Below are 21,747 nucleotides of genomic sequence, written 5' to 3' on the forward strand. Positions count from 1 at the left end.
CTCCTGCGGCTTGGCGGAGCAGAGAGGCCGTGGTTGACGTTTCTTCGGCGAGCTGGGAAAAACGCCCCGCTGTACCCTGCCCGCGTTTCTGCTGCGCAGCAGCTCTCTGGTGGCAGGAAAAAGTGCCCTGAATTTGCTACTCGCGTCATGTCGCAGGTGTTGCAAAAGGCGTGTGGAAGGCAGCGGGATTACACCCTTATCCGTGACCCTCTCCATTTCTTACCCTATCCACGCCAAAACATTGAATAATATGTTGTCAACTCGTTATCTAAATCTCATAAAATTCTGGAAACGACGTTGGAATGGCGACAGCTACAATACAGAAGGGAAGCAAGTGGACAGATTGGAACAAATGGCTGCCCCCTCACAGCAGTTACGATCTTTCATACCACATTCTCTCCCGTTAGCTTTCTCAGGAAGATATTTTGTCATATTTCAGCCCAAGACACACAATATCTCCATCCACTCTCCTTTCCCACACACCTTCCCCCCAGCTAACTGAGTATTTTAACAGGTAACAAGCACTACTTTTCCACTTCTCTCTTGACACATCACCACACCAGAATAATAAAGTCAGCCTAAAGCAGACGTTGACTAAGTGACCTCTGGTTACTTTTTACTTAACAGAAAATAAACTCCAAGAATCAGGCCAAGTGATAAACTAAAATGGGTGCTCAGGGTGAGATGAGTTACCTTCAAGAGGTGCTCGTCTCCCTCCATTGATGATAAAGGAAATTCAGGCAGGCACTTAAGTCTCCCAGGACATTAGAACAGGTAATTTCTCTTTCCTAGTATCCAGCAATTCCATCCACACCCAAATATCTTATCTCCAGGCTCAAATTCATTAACGCAAGCCACAACCACAAAATGCAGGTACACCAAATGCCTAGTTTCTGCAAGGCAAGTATTTTATTTGAGAAGGAGAAGTTCACATGTACTTTCCAATGTAATACACGTATTTTTGTTAACATTCATAAATACTAGTAAGCATGCACTTTTCTGTTTCCTCAGACCTGGGTCTTCTAGCTATCGGCTACAATTTCAACTCTATTATTCCACTTTTCTGCTGTTCTAGTTACACTAAGTGTTATAACTACACTGTTACAACTTCCCCTAGTTGTAGCCCAAATTCAAAGGAAGTAAAAATTTATAATTAGTTGTATTATATTAACAGAGAATGAAATGCATTTTTTTAAACAGTTTAAATTACAACATCTAACTTTAAAGTTTATTAAATCCTTATAGCACAGCCATTTAAAGCTGAAAAAAGGTCTAAACAGATTTGACCATTTTGGAATATGTTTTAGGTATTAGTCGTGACAACCATCTGAAGCCTAAATACGTAAGTTCAGTCATTCTTACCTGAATTTTCTGATTCACATAAGCATTTGTTGGACTGCACTTACATTTACCTTCTTTACCACTTTCTTCCATTAAAAAAAATACAAATTTGTTAATGTACTCTAGCTCACATTGTATGCCAATATCTTTGTTGCACAGTTTTCTCCCCAAATTCTCATTGCCTATGTTTTCTGTCAAAATAAAGCAGTTAGGAATATTAAAAAACACTATAAATCTAATTTGACACCATTCCTTCAATAATCCAGCAGTGGCAGAACAGACTAGCTTTGCCTACTGTACATTATTTTATAAAACTGAAAATAAATCAAGCACCAACCAGCACAGCAGCAATAGATGCTTTCTTGCTATCAAAACACTAAGCCTCCCTCCCACTTTTTGCTTTTTACAAAGGTATTTAAATATGTTACTATCATAGTATAACATACTACAATATCATACTAAAACTATGATATGTTATTATCAAACTTGTGTGGTAACAACCCACTTTCTGACCATACGGTTAATTACCAAGGAACTACAGAGACGTCCCTTTTAAGAAATACCACTGTAATTTAATTTCTCATAGCAAGAGAAAAACAAAATCATGTAAGTAAATTACATTAAATTAAAATAAATATTAGAAATGTTATTAATTATATATGCTTGCCAAGTGCAGTCCAAAGGGCCTTGTTTACTTTTTTAATCAAAAAGAGAAAGTTTTCCTTTTCAGATTCATAGAATCTGATTTAAATTTTGGATCGGCATACTTCACAGGGGAAAGGAAAGAGGACAGAAATATAAATGGGAAAAGGCATGGAAACAGAGGCGGAAAACTAAAACAGAACAAAAAAGGGGACAGGTAAGGAATAAGGAACTACTCATTACTTCCAGCACCACAATCCCACAACAGTAGCTCTCAATAACAAACTGCCGATAGAGCAGCAGCAGAAGTGGCAAGATGCAAACAACTGTGGGAACACAGCAGCTAAGAAGTGGGACTCTGCAGAGGGTGAGGTTAGGATGACTGTCATGCTACTTTTCCAGCCTAGTGAAGTCTTCACAAACAATGCAGTCTTCTCCTTCAGAAAAAAATCAACCTGTGCTAGTAAACTGGTGTGCAAGTTAAAAATTACACAATCACTCTTAAAATTTAGTGAGGCTCAAAAGTGCACTAAGCCTTTTACATGTCAGGTGGTTTATCATCAACATAAATTCCTAGTTTGTGTTACTTCTGATAAGCAAGGCCGTTAATTACTAAGGGACAATGTCGGTATGTCTCAAACCTATTAGTTACTTTAAAAGTTTTCTCATTACATTTAGGGTAGATCCCCTGTACCCTGTCCCAAAATGGTTCCAGTGGTTTATGTAATTAAAGAGCTGATACAATTTGTTTCGTTTCTCAAATCCTGGAGCTTTGGGTATTTTGCTGTGATAGGCAGAAAAAAAAGAGCTGCTAAAGCCACCAAACATTCCAGCAATGGCCAGTTCAAATTCAGAATGGCCATAGAAGGAAGCAGGGTCAAAGATAATTGGCCCAGAGTCGTCTTCAGCCACATTGCCTGCCCACAGGTCCCCATGCAGGAGAGCAGGAACAATTTCTACGTCACAGAACATTTCAGGAATCTTTAGCTGAAAGAGCATGAACAAACATGTAACAAGTAAAGAGTTTTGAAGAAAATACTAAATAAAACAAAGTACTGTAGTATATAAGGGACTAAGTTAGTCAAATACTGCCTGTTTTCAGTCCGCATGGAACGCTTTTGAAGCTGATGGCTACAAACATAAACCTAAACTATAAGCCAGTAATATATGTTCCTGATTGTTCTTGACAGAGCTTAACAAGCCACTTAATTCAACCTGTAGTATCAATATTTAGTATTAATGTATTGTTTCTAGACAGGGATAGTATTGGCTGTCACAAGAAATATAAAATAAATTTCATTTAAAGTTTTCAGAGGCAAAAAGGGCAGCAGTAAACATCTGTACCAATTAGCCAGATATAAGGAACAAATTTGTGATGTAGAGCTTGCAGAGGAATACATTGCTGGCTGTTTCGTAAGTGCTGCATGGAGTATGACATGAACCACAATCTCAGCTGTGACCCTGGACCAATTAAAAAAAAAAAAAAAAAAAATCTGCCTGGGCAGCCGAATCTTAGTTATTTTGTAACACCAAGTTCTTAGACAGGATTTACCATCTTATTATTATTATTAGCTGTATTCTAAGAAACAAATGTCAGTGCTGAATTACAGGTTTATTTTCACTATCTATAAAAAACTGAAAGAGCAACATGAATTCTCTTCAGCTGACAATGTTGTTGGACCAGCTGTGAAGCTAGTCCAGTTACTACTGTTCATTAAAAGCTATGTAAATCTCTTATAAAACACCTTTAAAATTCCCCTGATACCAAGTTTAAAAAAAGAAGGAGGGGGAGAAGGAGAGAGATTGATTTAAGACATGGTTCATACTTTTAGCTGTGACCAAAGTTCTCTGGCTTCTCTGTCTCCATAATCTTTTTCAATCAAATCCAATTGAGCTTGGAGTCGGTGACGAATAAAGAAGGAAGGCCAATCACTCTGCCATTCATTCACCTAGAAAATACGATACAGAGGTTTGTAATAAACAATTTTAGCATATACATAGTCAGTATTAATAAGGCATAGATAGCAAGTTAAAATGTTCGAAGCTGACACAATAGCCTAGACAACGTTAGTATGACCTACACACAACGTTATTAGCCATTTCGTTGATTGTTCTTTTGGGAGTGATGCTCTCTTCCATGCTTAGGTGGGGCTGTCTTTAACATGAGATATAAGTTGAGGTTCTGGTTATTTTCATTCATTCAAATTTTCTTAATGTAGTTTAGAGGGAGAGCTTCTGGTGAGATCATTTCAGTTGCTCCATATTATATTCCAAAATCTTTATGGAAATGCAAAAGTATTTGTTCATTTTTATTGGGTAATGCATTTCTAATTTGGTGATAAGTTGACTTGTAGCATTGGATTTTGCCATTTGAGATCCATATAGTAGGGGTTTAGAAAAAAACAAACCCAAGACATGGTTTGTGAAGGCATACTTATTTTATTAAGTATCACCAAGATAAAGAACCACCACATAATTTCAAATTCTTATTCGATCCACTGTGTCTGCTTGCTACATGCATTGTAGCAAGCTAACACGCACTGAATAGCCATCATATTCTCTTCACTGTCAGGTCAAAATGAAGGAGTGAAAGCAAGACCGTGATCATAAAGCAGAAGCTCAATGAAACAAGCTTTCGTATATGGAGTTCATAGAACTACCTGAGTACATTAGCTGCTTTCACAGGCATAGTACATACCTGTGGTATATAACCACAGCAAGTGGCTGTATGGAATCCAAACTTATCCACATACTGAGGCTCAGAGTGACCTGCTCCTTTACCTAAGAAACAAAATAAATATTGGGAGTTTTGAGATCCTTACATAGTAAAGTTTACAAACACAGAACTAAATTTCAGAGAATAGGCATAGAAAATAATTTTAAACAATGTTACACTTATTTCATGGTCACAACCCTCCCTAAAGATGGAAAGAACTATCTTAAGCTTGAAGACACTGAATGGAAATGGAGGCACAATTAGTGACTTTTCTTTGAATAAATTCATTAGACATTCAGGAACAGAGTTCAGATCACAGATCCGCAGTCCACTGTTCTGACACTTGAACATGCTGTCATTAAACATGGCTTATTTTTGATTCATAGGTTATTTGTGACCTGCCAGTAATTCAGCCTTCACTCAAAAATAATGAATTATAATACGTCCACCGCTAAGAGTCAAACCTGGTCCATCCCTGAAGTCATGGGAAAGACACAGATACAGACTGGTGATTCAGATTTTAGTATTAACAACTCTAAAAGAAGAATAAATCTTTGTATAACTTCCTTTTCTTTTTTTTCATTTACACCTTAATCCACTTGCCAAAGAATGATGGAAGGTGTTTCCATTGAAGTCAACAGAAACTGGATCATGACCGTACACTGCAGTTACAGCTGTCTTCAAGGAGCAGCAATTGTATATTTCGCTACATATTTGAGTTCAAAAATGTAGTCCCCAACATCTTTAAAGGGGAACTTAATTACGTGTTTACTAACTGGGACCATAGTCTGTAATAATTGTCTGAATCAACAAAAAAAAAAAAAAAAAAAAAAAAGGATGTCTGTAAGGTCAAGAACATTTTAAGAGATTGATGGTACATGAGGCTGAAAGGTTTAATGGACACTGAAAAAGACAACTCCTCCAAATTTTCAGTTTGATTTAGGAAATGCTGAAAGCCATAACTATCAAATATCAGCACTATTTCTAAACAAATTTCAGTATCTGCATAATTTTATACAACAAAGTATATAAATACTGAAGAATTATAAATAAATTAATTTGGTTTTGTCAAGGTTAAAAGGATATATTTAAAAATTATAATAGTAATTATAGCTTCTGTGTGTATAATGTACATTTGAGAAGTGTGGCATAGGGACAGGAGGCACATCTCATGAAACAGGTGTCCCAGTATTGACTTCAATGATCATTAAAGTTATAATGCAATACTGTACCACAGCCAAATTAATTCTTTCATTTTTTGTTTAGTACATATCAATACTCTACCAATTGTGTTTCCCTCCTTTCTTAATTTCTCTCCAAGTTTCTGGTTATAAAGATGAAGATCTGCTATCTGTTCTCCAAGCTTTGAAGAATATCTGTAGAATAAAAAACAAAGCAAAACTGAAACAAGACAAGTGACTGAAATATTATAGGGAAAAAAAATCTCAATCAAATATGACAAAGTGTATTTTTGGCAAATATAGAACCTTAATCAACTTAACAAGTACATAACAAGGAGCAAATGACTAGACAACAACTCTGAAGAAATGCATTGTAACAGAATAAAGTGTACATAAGTCAATACTCTTGCAAGAAAGGTAAACAGAACTCAAGGCTGTATAAAGAGGAACAAGTCATCCTCCTTGTCACCTCTACATTAAAAAGCAGGGAATAGAAAATGGTATCTACTTTTGAGCCTCGTGCTTTGAGATCAGTTGAACGACTGTAAGGATCATAAGTCTAAAAAGAAGCAAGCATTGAGTTGAGGTTGCTTCATGTAGAAGACAGACAACTAAAAACAGTTAAAATTTTGCACAGATATCTCAACACGAGCTGCAAGGAAGGAAACTTACCCAGAAAATAATAGGTTTAAAATTGCAACCAGGAAGCCTGAGGTTAGACACTAGAAAAATCTTTCCTAGGAACACTAGAATGGATTGGAATGAACTGTTTGGGGAGGCTGTGGAATTGCCATTATTGTCCCAATACAAATAGATAGGTTGGACAAACAATTGCCAGCAGAGCCATTCCCATAGAGGCCTGGAACAAAGCACGTAACTCCTGAAAGACTGTGTTCAGGAGCCTATGACTCCTGAATTCCATGTTCAGTTTGGTTGACAGATAAAATGGAATTTCATGTTATCTAGCCATTTCATTTTTCCTCACCCTAGTGCCTTTGACCTTGTTGACTGGCTTCATTCATACTTGAAGATTATACTTAGAGAAGCAGAGGTTTCAAAGACATAAGAAGCCTATAACTTTAAAGAAAACTGATAGGCTGGGAAAAGAAACTCAACTGAAACATCTCATGAGGGAAAGATGGGCTAAACTCAGCCAATATCACCTTCACTTTAGTGGCATCTCAGCACACATGGACCAGCATACAAAGCTCTAGACTAGTACAGCACATCATTTCTATTGCAGGTGGAGGGTCAGGGAAGAGCAAAACATGGATGGAGGGGTGTATACACACACATCTATATAGATATGTTTTGGGGTGGGGGTTGGTTTTGGTTTTTAATATGTACACATACACACACACAAACATGGATCTTGACAGATATAAGCTCTATCTCTGAGAGAATAGAGGTTCTTCTCATGAAGTTTTCGCACTGATTGTAAGATATAAGAAAATATGCCCCAAAACTTAGTAAAAAGAAAAAGAGATATACAGACATACTTGTTAAGGTGTTTCATCTTTAGGTACTCCATGACAAACATTGCTCCTCCTCCAGGTAGGTCAATTACTTTAATAGGCTGAGGAACTCTCACAATACTGGTTTTCTGAATAGCTTCCAAACTTGCCATTTCCCCTTCAAACATTTTTCTAGCCTGTCAAGGAATAAGAATATACTTGGGCTAAACTATGGATGTCTGCATCAAGTACTTTGGAAAAAATAGCCTTGTTTATAAAGTTATAAGGAGTTAATTCATCTTGATAAAAGAATGTAGCAGCAGCAAGGTTTCAGTCCACACAGGAAGACTTGAGTACCTTAATTCTAACTTCTTTTTTTCCCAAATTAATCCCAGGATAGTAGGATATGTTACATTACACCATGATTTCCAGCTGTTTATGGAGATACAAACCTACTCAGATGTAACAGCATCTCTGAGGGTAATACCCAAGACCACCTCCCTCCAAAACTGCAGATGGCCACTACTAAACAAAGTAAAAAAATCGAATCCTTAAACTGGTTCTCCTTTCCATGCAGGTCAATGGCCTCCAGGTGGAGACGACAGTACAAATATTAAGCCTGAACTCTGCATTTTTTGAAGTAAAGATGCTGTTTTTCCTAGGAACAGCAGTTTTAGGATGTTTTTGATATTGATAAAGCAAATTTCTGATGCACCGTGGTGTTACAAAAAGCAACTGAGTATTCATTTAGTAACAGAAAAGAATCTTACAGCTAGAAATACAAAAAGCAGTGAGGAAGTTTGAAACCCCTGTAGCTTTAAAAATAATGCATGAGCTTTAGCAGTGGCACCCTGCTTCCTCCCTCCCTCCCACTATTCTATCCTCCTGACTGAAACATGAAAAGGAATGCAGTGAACACAAATTCAGCTTTAGGCTTTTCCATAGCAAGTACTACAATAACAGCTCTGTACTTAGCCCTGTTTTTACATATTGCAATGCCAATTCCTGTTGTTGAGAGTTATCACATTGCATTACGCCTCATTTTGCATTAACTAAACTTGTAGCATTAATGCTTGATATAAAATAGACTACAGCTTTTAAAAGAAAACTGAAAGGAAAACTGGAATAATTAAAAGTCAGCCTGAAAACGCAGAACTTTAAATTATTAACAATCAGATGCTTTTAAAAGAAAATGCTCTCTACATGCAATAATAATTAATAGTTAAATATCTGCTATCATTAACCTGAGGTTTGTGGTTGATTTTAACAAATATTCGTCCACTGTCTGTTTCGTAAGCTTGGCTTTGGCTAATGTATCCTCCTCCCGAGCTTCCAAACGCCTTCAGAACGGAAGTTTTCAATTCTGTTTTCAGGATTTTTTCCATGGTAATTTCCAGGCTGCTGCAGCTGCTTTCTGCTAAATCCACTGCAAAACAAGATTAAAGGTTTGGGTCCTTCTTTCACTGTCACTCTGCTATGAGGTAGAAAGAGCCACCCACCAAATTAAAAAAAAAAAAAGCAGCCAAAAAAACAAATCCAGAGATAATGTTTCAAAATGCTTTGTTTCCCATGGGCTTTTATCACTATAGATGAAAAATAAAAATTTGTATAAATATTTGCTAGAATAAATTTGGGAGGTGTGTCCTGGGTCCTCTCTCAACTGTGCTGAGAGCTGCTGGTATTTGTAGTTTGGACCCGTTTTTCTTTTTTCAGCTCTGTGATCCCATTCGTAGAAGAGGTCATTTTGAAACCAATCCACTAGAGGGAGTTTAAATGCAACAATACAAATTGCGCACGTGTTGCATTATGATTACTTAAGATATGAAAAATAAAGTTGCTGTCGACAAGGTTGCAATTAAATCATGCTGCTTGACCATAAGTCAACGACCAGAAATATGCAGAAATATGCAGAAAGGTTGGTGGGTTTTTTCTTTGCTTGTAGTTCCTTTGTGTGGACTGTCGTTCTGTTGTCATCACTGAGATCTTTAGAACACTTTCCCTTCTTGGGACATAATTTGATCTCTTACAAGAGACAGTAAAACGATTTTTATTGTCTGAAAGTGCCCTCAAGTCAGCGAAATAGTAATGTGCTCAGGGATGGACCTTATCAAGTGAAATTTCATAGTAAAAGCTTCAAGCTGGTAATAAAGAAATTTGGGATACTCTTCCTATATGCTTCTCTAGATTCAGCGTGATGTTTAGGATGTTATTTCACCTTTTTATCTCTATTATCCCTTTCACAGTCTGTAACACACAGCAATAAGATCCCTTGGGTACTGCTGAATTTAACCACTTCATACTTGCAAAGTGCACTGACACCCTCAGGTGTAAAGTGTTAAACCTTTAAAACACGTGATCATAACCCAGACCCTACAATATTTAATAATGTCTGTATAAAGGTAACATATTTGGTTAGGTGGCTATGACCAAATCCTAGCACATTGCAATCCATGGAAGAGGCTGCTTGCAGTTCTTGTTCTCACTTGGAGCAGCAATGCCTACCATTTCTCCAGAGAATTTCTGGATTTTGTTGCCACTGTTGCACTGTGCTTTCATGCATTTATCTCTCCTTTCACTACTACTTGTTTGCATTGAATCAGAGAAGCTATTTGGTTTCGACAGAGAAAGGAATGCTATCTACTTTATAGTGAAAATGCCAAGCAATTTGAATTTCAGGATATATGAAGCCCTGAAGACTCCCCTGCTATTAGAACAATGGTCTCCAACTGCTGAAAGGAATCATACCCTGGGCTGCAATGGAGCATCTGGGGAAAAGAATAAGGGTTTTTGGCCACAAAATAAATCACAATGAGCATGCACCCTTATTTCTGCATAGTGAAAGACACTCTAATTCTTTTTTCAATTTACCTGTTAAGGAAAAAAAAAAAATCCAAAAAGCCCCCCAAAAAACCAAAAACAAACAAGGAGAATGGATCTTTGTCCACAATATTACTACTGAACCTAAAATTTTTGCAGTCTAGTATGCCATGGACTTCTCTCCTACAATTTCCACTGAAGATGCCAATAGTAACTGACTGTAACACTTCTTTCAGCATTCTGACATTTTATTTTATTTTTGGTTCAACCAGAAGCAAGACTGTGTTAATATATTGCATCACTTCTGTACTACCCAAGATATAGGAAAGCTTGCTGTTGGCTTCCACGCTGGTTCAATATTTAACTAGTAATACAGAGGTGAAAGGCCTGGTTTCCTAACACTTTTGTTCATGTTGTTTCCAGTCAAGCAACTCCAAACGGCATCATTTCAAACACTGGAAGTAAAACAACTCAAAAGCATCCCAGATGGGCTGGAAGGAACAGAGCACTTGAAAATACCCACTGGTAGGGCAGGGAAACCTCCTGCCACGAACAGTTCAGCACCACGGCCAGATCACAAAGGAAACCGCCCGTCGCCTCGGTGAGACGGGAGAAGACTTGAGGACTTACAAAGGACTATTTCTGAGTGGTGTTGTCTCTGTTTTTAAGACCTAGCCTCGTGGTTATGCTTGTAGTGGAGTTTGTAACTGTTTCGTTCCCCAGCTCTGTTCTTCTTGTTTTGATCACAACTGCTTCTAGTATGTTTGTTTTCCAAGACTGTCCAGAAGACAGGTATCCCCATGCATACCAACAAAGAAGGTTGTTTACTTCTCTCTCCTTTGGGACTAACAGTACCTAAAGAATCACAGAATCATTAAGGTTGGAAAAGACCTTTAAGATCATCAAGTCCAACCATCAACCCAACACCACCATGCCCACTAAACCATGTCCTGAAGTGCCACATCTACACGCTTTTTGAACAGTTCCCGTGACAGTGACTCCACCACCTCCTGGGCAGCCTGTTCCAATGCTTGACCACTCTCTCAGTAAAGAAATTTTTCCTAATATCTCATCTAAACCTCCCCTGGCACAACTTGAGTCCATTTCCTCTCGTTCTATTGCTGGTTACTTGGGAGAAGAGACCAACACCCACCTTGCCACAACCCCCTTTCAGGTAGCTGTAGAGAGCAGTAAGGTGTCCCCTCAGCCTCCTCTTCTCCAGACTGAACAATCCTAGTTCCCTCAGCCGCTCCTCATCAGACTTGTGCTGTAGACCCTTCACCAGCTTCATTTCCTTTCTGTGGACACGCCCCAACAACTCAATGTCCTTCCTGTAGCGAGGGGTCCAAAACTGAACACAGGATTTGAGATGCAGCCTCACAAGTGCCGAGTACAGGGGCACAACCACTTCCCTACTCCTGCTGGCCACACTATTTCTGGTACAGGCCAGGAAGCTGTTGGCCTTCTTGGCCACCTGGCCACACTGCTGGCTCACGTTCAGCTGGCTGTCAGCCAGCACCCCCAGGTCCTTTTCCACTGGGCAGCTCTCCAGCCACTCCTCCCCAAGCCTGTATGGAGTTGTTGTGATGTATATCCTCAACGCTCCCCAAGCATTGCATGGGGTTGTTGTGACCCAAGAGCAGGACCCGGCACAATCACAGGAAACAAAGAAGCTATATAGAACACTAAGCCAAGAGCAAGAAAAGACTTTCCATCATAACAACCTCCCTTGTTTTGACACAAGTTACAGTTTCTCAGTAATGAACTATGCAAGGACAAGTACTTCAGTTTAATCCTACAGATCTGATCTTCAGTATAATTGCACAAGCTGTAGCTCTGTATACAACACCAATGATATCTTGGGAGATTTCAGTGAATTCTTTGAGATTTCATTGAAAAATGTGTCAAAAAGTAATTGAGTATTATTTCACAAAGAAAAATAATAAAACTGATGTGATTCTGGTGTGGCTTAGTTACCAAAAATATATTTCCCCCTAAAATCTTTTGTAATAAAGAGGGCCTACAAGACAAGCTAATTGTATACCACTTCTCCCCTGCTTTTACTTCTGCTAGAACAGTCCAGCATCAGTTAAAACGAGCAGATCTATTTTGGAACAGTGAAGATGAACGTCAGGAAGAAAAACACACCAGATCTATTTTGGAACAACAGTGAAGATGAACGTCAGGAAGAAAAACAGTACTAGAGTGCAACATTCATATCTGCAGGCAGTTTTTGCAGATGGCAGCAGTCCATCAGAATGAAAACAAAAAAATCACACTGAAACATAGGGTACATAGCAAGTATACGCAACTCAGCAGAAATACAGGTTCTTGCAGAGACGTTCAAGATGGATGTATTTTCACAATGAGGACAGTCAAGCCATGAAATAGGTAGCCCAGAGAGGTATGCAGCCTCCATCTTCGGAGGTTTTCAAGAACATACCAGATAAAGACCTAAGTAACCTGGCCTGTCCTCATAGCTCATCCTGCTTTAAGCAGGAGATTGAACTAAGTGACCTCCTGAGGTCTCTCCCAACCTGAATTTTCCTTCAATTCTAACCATTGAGTCCAGATTTCCAAGTTTCCCTTACCCTAACTCCTCTCCAAGGCAGAAGCTAATGTTATTGAAGTTTTGCACAAACATATCCCAACCCACTAATTAATTCCCCAAGGAATTAATTTCAAAATTTAGTTTTAATTAAGAAAAAAATATAAAGAGATCTAGTTTTCAAAGTATTTAAAATAAATGCCTTGAGATGCTTTAGTCTACATATGCCATACATGTATTGTGATCCATCTTGAGAAAAGACGTAGAAGCAACACAAGAGGATATTACAGTTTTTTACAATATACATGTACACTGTATACTTCAGAAAAATTCAGTGGTTCTTTTACCCTTTTTGCTTGTGCAAATAGGAATGGAAAATCAGCAAAATTATGATACAGAACCAGCAAATACGGAATGAGAACATGGATACAAGGAAACACACTTGCCAGATTTAGAATACACGGAGGGAGCCAAGAGGAAGGAATACATGACAAGGAAAAGCAGAACACATTAGCTTTAAATTATGAGAGAAGAGATAAAGAACAACAAAGGCACACTTGGAACAAAATGATAAAAGAGAATTCTAAGAGCAGTGCAGAACTATAGAATATGTAAAAAAAAAAGATTACCTTAAAAAACTGCAGCAATTTCTTCTTAAGGGTCCACCAGCAGCCTGCGCTTGGAAAATTTCATCCCCTTCTCCATCCCCTGATTCAACAGCTGTCTATAAGAACTCAAAACCAAGGGATCCATGGTACAGTAGAGCTTGCTATTACAACCCATTTGTATTCCTCTTTACACCCTTTCATTTTTAATTGTAGCACAAAATGGCTTTGAAAAAAGTAAGCATAATATCTCTTTAGTTAAAACTCTAAACACAATTGTTTCTATTTACATAACCTGCATACAACACAATTTTCCTTCAATTATAAAAATAGTTTCATTCATTTCTATTAGGAAAAGGTGATCTTTGAAGACTTACTGTTTATCACTCAAGTCTATGGCTGACAGAAAATCCACCTTCATTATCACTTTTCACCTTCTAATGATAAAAAGTATTTAGGTATTTTAGCAAAATAAACATGTTGATTTGTTGAATATTTGTAGACAGAGTGACCTTGTTAAATAACTTCTAACTTCATTATGAAGGCATATGCAAATGGACAGTTAAAGGATCTAACCAGATTGACTGCTGGCTAATCCCACAGCATTTCTTCAAATCAGCTGCACTAAGCAGTGTTAAGTTTGGGTAAATGGGATAAGGATATGGGATTTTTCATTTCATCAACAACATCCAAACAGCTGGTACAATACATTAAGTTTGAAGGCATAGATAAGACCTCAAATGATACTGTAACCAAACTACATGTAAATTTTCTTTCTGTGACACGCTGGTCCAGTTTAAAATCCATGACCACGTTCCCGTCAACACCTTTGTTGACCATAATTGTCTAACAAACTAGGGACCTTCAACAGGTTAGAGCAAGTAGCTCCTCAAGAATGGATGCAAGTTGTAAGGTTTTAATTCAGAAAACAGAGACAACAATAATCGACTGTGAAACTTTTTATTTAAGCAACAAGGTAAAAGTAAAAACTGTTCTATCAAGCAAGGCTTTGGAACTTGTAGCAAAAGTTAAACAGCCAGGGAGAAAAGTAAGAGGGAAATTAAGGGAGAATTAAGGAGAGAAAGTTGTATCACGTGATTTTCTCTAAACTTGCTTCCGACTCTTAGAACTGCAAAACCAGCAACTAAAAAACCCTCAGTAATCTGCGAAAATCCAGTGAAAAACATTTTTAATTAAAGTCATTTCCGAACACTCAAAATGCGTGTTAGGAATCATGCATCTCTCTCACCTACCTGGTACGTTTCCACTGAAATACCATTACCAGCCTACATCAAAAAGAGTAAAATTTTAGTATTACCATCTTGCAGGTATAAGAAATAGCAAGTCTGCAAAGCTACCCTTAAAGAACTTCCGACAGTGGTGTTGAGCTGCTGTTCTGGGAGTTAAATCTTAACTTCCTTTGGTTTGATGTCTCTTATCCCAAAAGCCACAAAGTGCATTTAGTGGGGACTGAAGAAAAATTTAAGCTTATGTAGTCTAAACTATGGAAAACTTATGTGAAGCCTACACCACAACCAGATGGCATTATCCTGTGGGCAATGACAACAGTCAAAAAGTACATCTTCTGTTTGCACTACAGAGAGCGCACATCTTCACAGGATGTGTATGTGTAAAGTGTCTTACCTGAAAAGATTTTTAAGAATGCACACTATTGGGCAAAAGCATAATCCAAACAAGAAGAGGTAGCTAGTTCTGGTGGAAACAAAATTGCTGTAGATAAGAGCCTACTGACTGGCAAGCGCAGAACAGCCTACAAGAATGCCATGAGGCACCAAAATACACATGCCAGAAAAAATTGGAAGTATTTTCACACAGCTTTCTAACAGAACAGGAAGCAGTCTCCATCCAACAGAATCACATTAGCATAATGAATAGCAAGTCCAAATAATTTCTCACAGTTCCCATTGTATAATTTTCTTGCTGACTTTCAAAATATTTTGTTAACGTTGTTTTCATGCACATAACTGGACATGAAGAGCTGAAAGAGTCTGAGCAATCGATCATAAGGGCAGGGGGGAACAGCAAAAAGCAATGAGCAACTTTTTTAGCCTCCTCAGTAACTAAAGAACAGCAATTTTCCATTTCACAAAAACTTCTCTAGTATTTTCCATTAAGGTGCAAATGCAAACCCTGGTATTTCTCTACTCTGAAGCACAACTGGTCCCTAAGAGAGAACTTCTTCCAAATAATTTACACTCGGGTGCTTGATTTCTATTAACTTGCCTATTCTCAAGCATACAATGCCTTCTTGACGCTGACGGATCTTTTGTGCAATTGAGTAAATTCCTTCCGTAGATATTTTCCTCATAAAGGTATTCCCAACTATCCTAAAAAGGGATGACTATGTTACACTTGGTATTCAGCATGACTCACTGATTCTAGGTCTTTAGCTGTGCAACAAGGTCAAGGGTCTAGTAGCTTTTTTTAACATTACTACTCCTGTAGTTGTACCGCCAAGTATGGGGTTTTCCAAGCAACAGAGGAAGTATTCTGCTTAAGCAGAAAGTCACTTTATAAGGTTTCTCATAATGTTTAGAGAAGACCCTCTGTACCCTGTGCCAAAATGGTTCCAATGGTTCATGTAGTGAAAAAGCTGATAAAGCTTTAGGCGTTTCTCAAACCCTGCAGCTTTAGGAATTTTACTGTGATAAGCAGAGTAAAAAGAACTGCTGAAGCCACCAAACATCCCAGCTATTGCAAGCTCATACTCTGAATGGCCGTAGAAAGAAGCCGGATCGAAGATAATTGGACCAGAATCATCCTCAGCTACGTTTCCTCCCCAGAGATCTCCATGCAGGAGAGCAGGAACAATTTCTACATCACAGAACAAACTGGGTATCTTCAGCTGCAGGGAGGAAAAAAAGCAAGACAGGTAAGTACTACATTTTAAGGTGAATGACTATTATAGAGTTTTATCTGCATACATGCAGAGCATGAATTGAAACTTAAGAGTCTGTTAAAAAAAACATAATGTGAAACAGAATATGATCTAGTTAACAGAGACGCTGAGAAAATCAAGAGGATTTCTATTTTTCATAAAAGCCAATAGCTGAAGAATAGTCATCCAAATGTTTTTTAGCACTAAGAAAATAAAAAAATCTGAAACTGCATTCGGTGCTGCAATATTGACCAGCTTTAACAGTAACAACCACCCACTTCACCACTAGAAGGCTCAGGAATCTCTCACCAACCTTGAAGAGATTTCTACAATAGCTAATACTGCGGTCACTTAATCAGATGCAAACCTTACATGAATAGATAATGTGCAGAACAGTACTGCTTATATAAATTTCTCATCATGAACATGGTACAGGGAATGAGAAATGTGAACTTGAGCTAGTATTTCCCAAAAAGTAAGGCAAAGTGCTATTGGCACACATTCATTTTGTAAGATTAGCATAGAGTGATGTGGCAAAAGCCATTATACCTTAGAATAAAGAGCATTTTAATCGCTAAAAGTTGTAGTCTGTTACCAACAGAACCTGGAGCATACCAACAAACAGGAACTGTGTTTTATGAAAAGAAAATCTGAACAACTGATACCTAGCTATCACTATAATGTGAGAATTTCTCCTACCTGAAGTTGTGCCCAAAGTTCTCTTGCTTCCCTGTCTCCTGAATTCTTTTCGATCATGTCCATCTGGGGCTGGATTCTTTGCTTGGCAAAGAAAGTCACCCAGTCATTCTGCCAGTCATTCACCTGAAGGAACAGCATTGCAGATATTAGTTCTACACCACACAAAAGACAGATTTTCTTCTTTTTCAAATAAAGATTTGGAGGATTATACAGCCTTTGTGCTGATACCATCCAGGACAGTAAATGCTACCATTTAATAAACTGCTGTCTTAAAACATTAAATTAGGGGAATAAATCATTTTCTCTAAGTGACAAAAACCAAGCAGTTGAAGAGCTATGAGCTATGAGTGTCCAATGCAGCTGTAAGTGCTGTCAAATGATTTATTTCTTTAGCAGGCTGAACAATGTTTTTTCTTTATATGACTTCACAGAAATAAATTAATTTCCATTATGATAATTTTGGCCCTTTCCATCAGTAAGGGGAAAATAAGATAAACTTAAAATTCTATCAGTCTGATGAAGTACAACCTACCTGTGGAAGATAGCCACAGCAGGTAACTGTATGAAAGCCAAATTGATCCACAAACTGGACTTCCATTTGCCCTTGACCTTTACCTTTCAAACCAAAGACAAAAATCCAATACTAATGACAAGATTCTAAGTATCTACAATGCAAATGGACCTAAAAACTACGCAATGCTGCCTCTACTGAGAATAAAAAAATTGCACCATAATACTCTTTTTGTTACAATGGCTGTTGCTGTTGGTTTTTAAGTTTAAAGCTTGATGTAAAGCAGCTATATTATAATCTTCATAATAATATTTTGAGGTAGCGTATCTGCTCTGATACAGTGTCCTTGCAGAAACTGTAGTTTGGGACCCTTGGGATTGAATAAATGTTTTTCTTACAGAGATCCAAATAGAGCAAAAAAATGCAAAAAGACAACCCTCTGTGTGGGTGTTTCATCCAAATCTTTTTTCATAATATCTTTAGTGGAAGCAGAAAAACTTATCCTGAAATAACAAAAGGTATTTTAACTATTTTGTAGATTATTATTAACTAGGTTAAATCTGCAAACAGCTGTGTACTGTACCAACTGTGCTCTCTTCTTTCTTCAGCTTCTCTCCAAGTTGCTGGTTATGAAGGTGGAGATCAGCCAGTTGTGTTCCAAGCTTTGCTGAATGTCTAAGAAACAAAAGTATTCTTAGCAACACTGACACATGAATGAATCCAGTTCTTGATATTCCAGGAATTACTTGAAAAGATTTATCAAGCAAGTAAAAGAAGTTCTGCATCTCTAACAAAGTAAATTTTCAAAATATTCTGGTCATAAATACCTCTCCTTCCTATAACATTACGTATTAATGTAGAACAAAATGTACATACATGGTTGTTTCTGACAACACTATTAAAAGTGAGCAGCAATCATAAATTTAGTAACAATGAGAAACTATCAATTCTAATTTCTGTGACGCAACTTCTATATGAACTTTCAGTAAGATATCTGTAAGAAAAGCACGCACAACATGTTATGCCTTTTTTTTTCCCCTTCACAAACTGTCTTTGGGAAATAGAGCCAAACAAGACTCATCCTCTTCTTTGTATCTCTGTCTCTGGCATCTCCTCTCTAGAAGGCCTAGAAGATGGAAGAGTCAGGTGGGCCTTATTTATCTATCTATCTATTTTTAATAAAAACTTATCCTCTATACAGTTCAGAAAAGTCTTGCAGTAATTACAAACAAGTCTTAACAGCTAGTTGCCTGCCATGTCAACAAAAGTATGTTCTTTTTCCTGTCTTTGACCTCTCACATCTTTCCCTGTTCTCAAGGCACTGTCATTTAAGGTAAAGTTATTTCTTCATTCTGTTCCTGTTAACATAGATTGTAGCTATCCCCTGAAATTCGTATGCCAAAGGTTGCATTTGCACACTTTTCATCTTAATCAGCCCAAACACAACAGGATTTCTGCTCTTTCTCTTGGAGGTCACTGAGGGGCTTTCATGAATTAGAAACTCTGCAGACGAGCAGGATGAGGGATAAGACTTTAAGCTGGCTGCAGAAGTTCTGAGTCTGGGATGAGAAACTGGTCATGCGCACTTCCCTAATGGAATCAGACAGAAGTATTCATATTTTAATTTACTCAAGTGTTTGCCACACAGAAGGGACAACAGTTTGAAATTATCAAAATCAAGGTGAGAGCTGTAAATATATTAAAATCGGGATTCATTCATTTGGGGAAGTGCCTCTGCATACTCATGACAAGCAATATTAAAACACTGGTTCTTATATCAAAGGCAAGCACACAAAACAGGTGATCAGGTACATCATTTTCCTTACTGTAAAAAGGAACCTTACTGTAAAAAGGAACCTTACTGTAAAAAGGAACCTTACTGTAAAAATCAAGAATTACATACAAAAAAAAAAGCCCAAACAAACAAAGACCCCAAACAATCCCAAAACTAAACAAAAACCAGTCACTTCTTGATGTATGACCCATTTGCTAGGTGAAGCATTATGTAGTATTTTATACAGTTCTCTGCTGTATAACTTCTCAAATGTATCTTGACTTGCTTTAAAAAAAAATATATAAAAAAGTCTCCCCTCTGAAAACAAGTGACTTAGCTGTCATAATAGTAAAATTTTCTGGTTAAAGGATGCAAAGATAATACTATGTTTTACCTGTTTAAGCCTCTCATTTCCAAATGTTCCATCACAAACAGAGTACTGCCCCCAGGCAGGTCTATAACTTTCATGGGTTTAGGCACTTTTATCGTCTGTGTTTTCAAGATGGCTTCCAAACTCGCCATTTCTCCCTCAAACATTCTTCTGGCCTGCCAAATTAAAGAAAAACATTAAGTCTCTATGAACACCAGTCACAGGTAAACAAAGTTCTTTCACGAAACCAATCAAGGCTGTAAATGTTAAATAAAAAGCTTGGAGCAACTAGTTACTGCATGTACAAGATACAGATAGATCCATACCACCAGACTTAACAGTAATTTTACAATTACAGAAACTTCACTTCATAAATCAACTCCATGGAAGCGACTAAGGTTCTACCATTCTCTGTAATCATAAAAATAACTTTGAAAATGTGTTTACGATTGAAGGAGTGCAAACTACATAAATATAAAATGTAAGCAATATTTTATTAATGGATTATGCAGCAAATGTCTAGAAAGCTATGGGCAATATACATCATCAGTTGAGAGACTACAAGAATGGTGCTGACATTCATAGTCTTCATGCCTTTCGTGACATAAATTGCTTAGTAATATAGCTGATCTTCAAAATAGTCTAATTTGCAGTCACAGAATTATCTCCCCTGGCCTATTTCTTTTGTCCCATCGTGGGAAAAAAAAAAGAATATCAATGATAGCAGCCAAATGCCCCTTACCACACTTGCACAGAAAAGCCCTTAGAACCCAAGCCACTACCAACTGCATTTGCTTTGAAGACATTCTGAATTTAGGACCTATTTCTGCAACTGTTATCCATGTCGAGTAAAATCTATTCTTGAGTTGCTCCACTGACATCACTGACGCTAGTCACACAAAGAAATGCTACTTTAGAAAGTTAGGCAGAGGTTGCAGAAAAAGGGTACTTGGAAAACCTGCGGTATCTGCTAAAAGCAAAAGAAGGAATATAATAAAACAGAAGCAGATTACTAGCCCTTTAGTGCGGCTATATGAAACACGGTCAAAGAACAATTTGCAATAGACACTGACTAACAATTCCAAAGTCTACAAGAGATCAAGAATGGAGAACTGCTGAACTGAGCATGAGATAGCTTTGTTCAGAGGAAATCAGTACATATTGTATCTCAGTCTAAAGCATCATACTAGGTTAAGGTCAGCTGTTAACTTTAATCGAGTAAAAACCACACTGTTTTCTAAAGAACTTTGGTTTTCTATAGAAACTGCTGATATACACCCACTGCTGCACACACAGCACAGCATTCTAATATAGTTTGGCAAAGTTTGCTTTAATCAGCACTCAGAATCCACACAGAGGCAAAAGGATAGAAAATGAAATGATTACTGAATAGAAAATCTATGCAGATCTTTTCTTCCAAGCCCTACCTTGTAGCTAGCTGGATTGTATACCTAATTACACAATTATCAACGGCCTAAGTAGAAGGGCTATGTTGCTATCAATTCAAACTATTTTCAGTCTAATGTAAAGCAGGGTAACCTTTTCTTCCCATGTTACCAGCTCAGTGCATTTGACTTTCCATCCAGCTCCCTGATCTGATCAGGAAATGTAGACAAATTTGCAATAGATGTAGTTGCATACATGCTTTCAAAAACATTTGTTTGCTATTCCAGCCAAATACAAGTTCTGACTTTTGTAAGCTATTAATTTGACAGAAACAAGTGTAGAGTGCCTTTAAAATAAATTGCACCTGACCTCTGCTTTTGCAAATAAGAATGCCATACAGGTATGTTGCATTATACTTATCTCTATTAAATGCAGATATCTAACTTCTACAGTAACTGGTACAAGATATTGAAAGGACAAAGCAGAAAATCTTGAAGAACAATTGTGGAAAAATATAATTTATTGAGAAAAGCTACTATGTACAGGGAATTACTAGTTTTATTACAACAAAGACAGATGCATACCCTCAGTAGATAATTTTGTATCTTCTAGGTTGCTCCAGAGCCTTTCACAGCATATACAGCCCAGCCACAGTGATACCACTGTTACCCCTGCCATAACTGACAACAGCATGCCATTGTACCGCCTGCCCTGGACAAATAGTACTGATATCGCAACAGCGTCCCACCAGAAATGCTGCCTCCCAGCCCAGTGCTTACCCCCACCGCAGCCCCTCCATCCCTG

General features: G+C 37.7%; 2 protein-coding genes across 2 annotated transcripts in view; both read right to left on the minus strand.

The window, feature by feature from the left end:
• Positions 1-2,459: 2,459 nt before the first annotated feature.
• FN3K (fructosamine 3 kinase) lies at positions 2,460-8,834 on the minus strand. The gene is made up of 6 exons (XM_010287306.1): positions 8,579-8,834; positions 7,380-7,531; positions 5,984-6,075; positions 4,682-4,764; positions 3,810-3,932; positions 2,460-2,970 (listed from the first exon to the last, which is right to left on the minus strand). The coding sequence occupies exons 1-6, from the start codon at positions 8,717-8,719 to the stop codon at positions 2,632-2,634; spliced, it is 930 nt and encodes a 309-aa protein (XP_010285608.1). The 5' UTR covers positions 8,720-8,834; the 3' UTR covers positions 2,460-2,631.
• A 6,690-nt stretch (positions 8,835-15,524) lies between these two features.
• The window catches only part of FN3KRP (fructosamine 3 kinase related protein), a 6,724-nt gene continuing 501 nt past the window's right edge, over positions 15,525-21,747 (minus strand). Inside the window, exons 2-6 of the mRNA XM_010287308.1 lie at positions 19,582-19,733; positions 17,997-18,088; positions 17,435-17,517; positions 16,903-17,025; positions 15,525-16,170 (exon numbers count right to left, since the gene is read on the minus strand). Coding sequence (XP_010285610.1) covers positions 15,832-16,170; positions 16,903-17,025; positions 17,435-17,517; positions 17,997-18,088; positions 19,582-19,724 — 780 coding nt within the window. The 5' untranslated portion in view covers positions 19,725-19,733 and the 3' untranslated portion in view covers positions 15,525-15,831. The remainder of the gene's footprint in view (positions 16,171-16,902; positions 17,026-17,434; positions 17,518-17,996; positions 18,089-19,581; positions 19,734-21,747) is intronic.

The sequence above is a fragment of the Phaethon lepturus genome, unplaced genomic scaffold, assembly GCF_000687285.1.
Source record: "Phaethon lepturus isolate BGI_N335 unplaced genomic scaffold, ASM68728v1 scaffold13645, whole genome shotgun sequence".
NCBI lineage: Eukaryota > Metazoa > Chordata > Aves > Phaethontiformes > Phaethontidae > Phaethon > Phaethon lepturus.

Excerpts from the sequence above, each read along its gene's own strand:
- FN3K (XM_010287306.1), bottom strand. The coding sequence starts at position 8,719 with ATGGAAAAAATCCTGAAAACAGAATTGAAAACTTCCGTTCTGAAGGCG. Across the intron at positions 7,532-8,578 it reads AAATCAACCACAAACCTCAG|GCTAGAAAAATGTTTGAAGG; the intron begins GTTAATGATAGC and ends ATTCCTTGACAG. Across the intron at positions 3,933-4,681 it reads GCTGTGGTTATATACCACAG|GTGAATGAATGGCAGAGTGA; the intron begins GTATGTACTATG and ends CGTATTTTCTAG.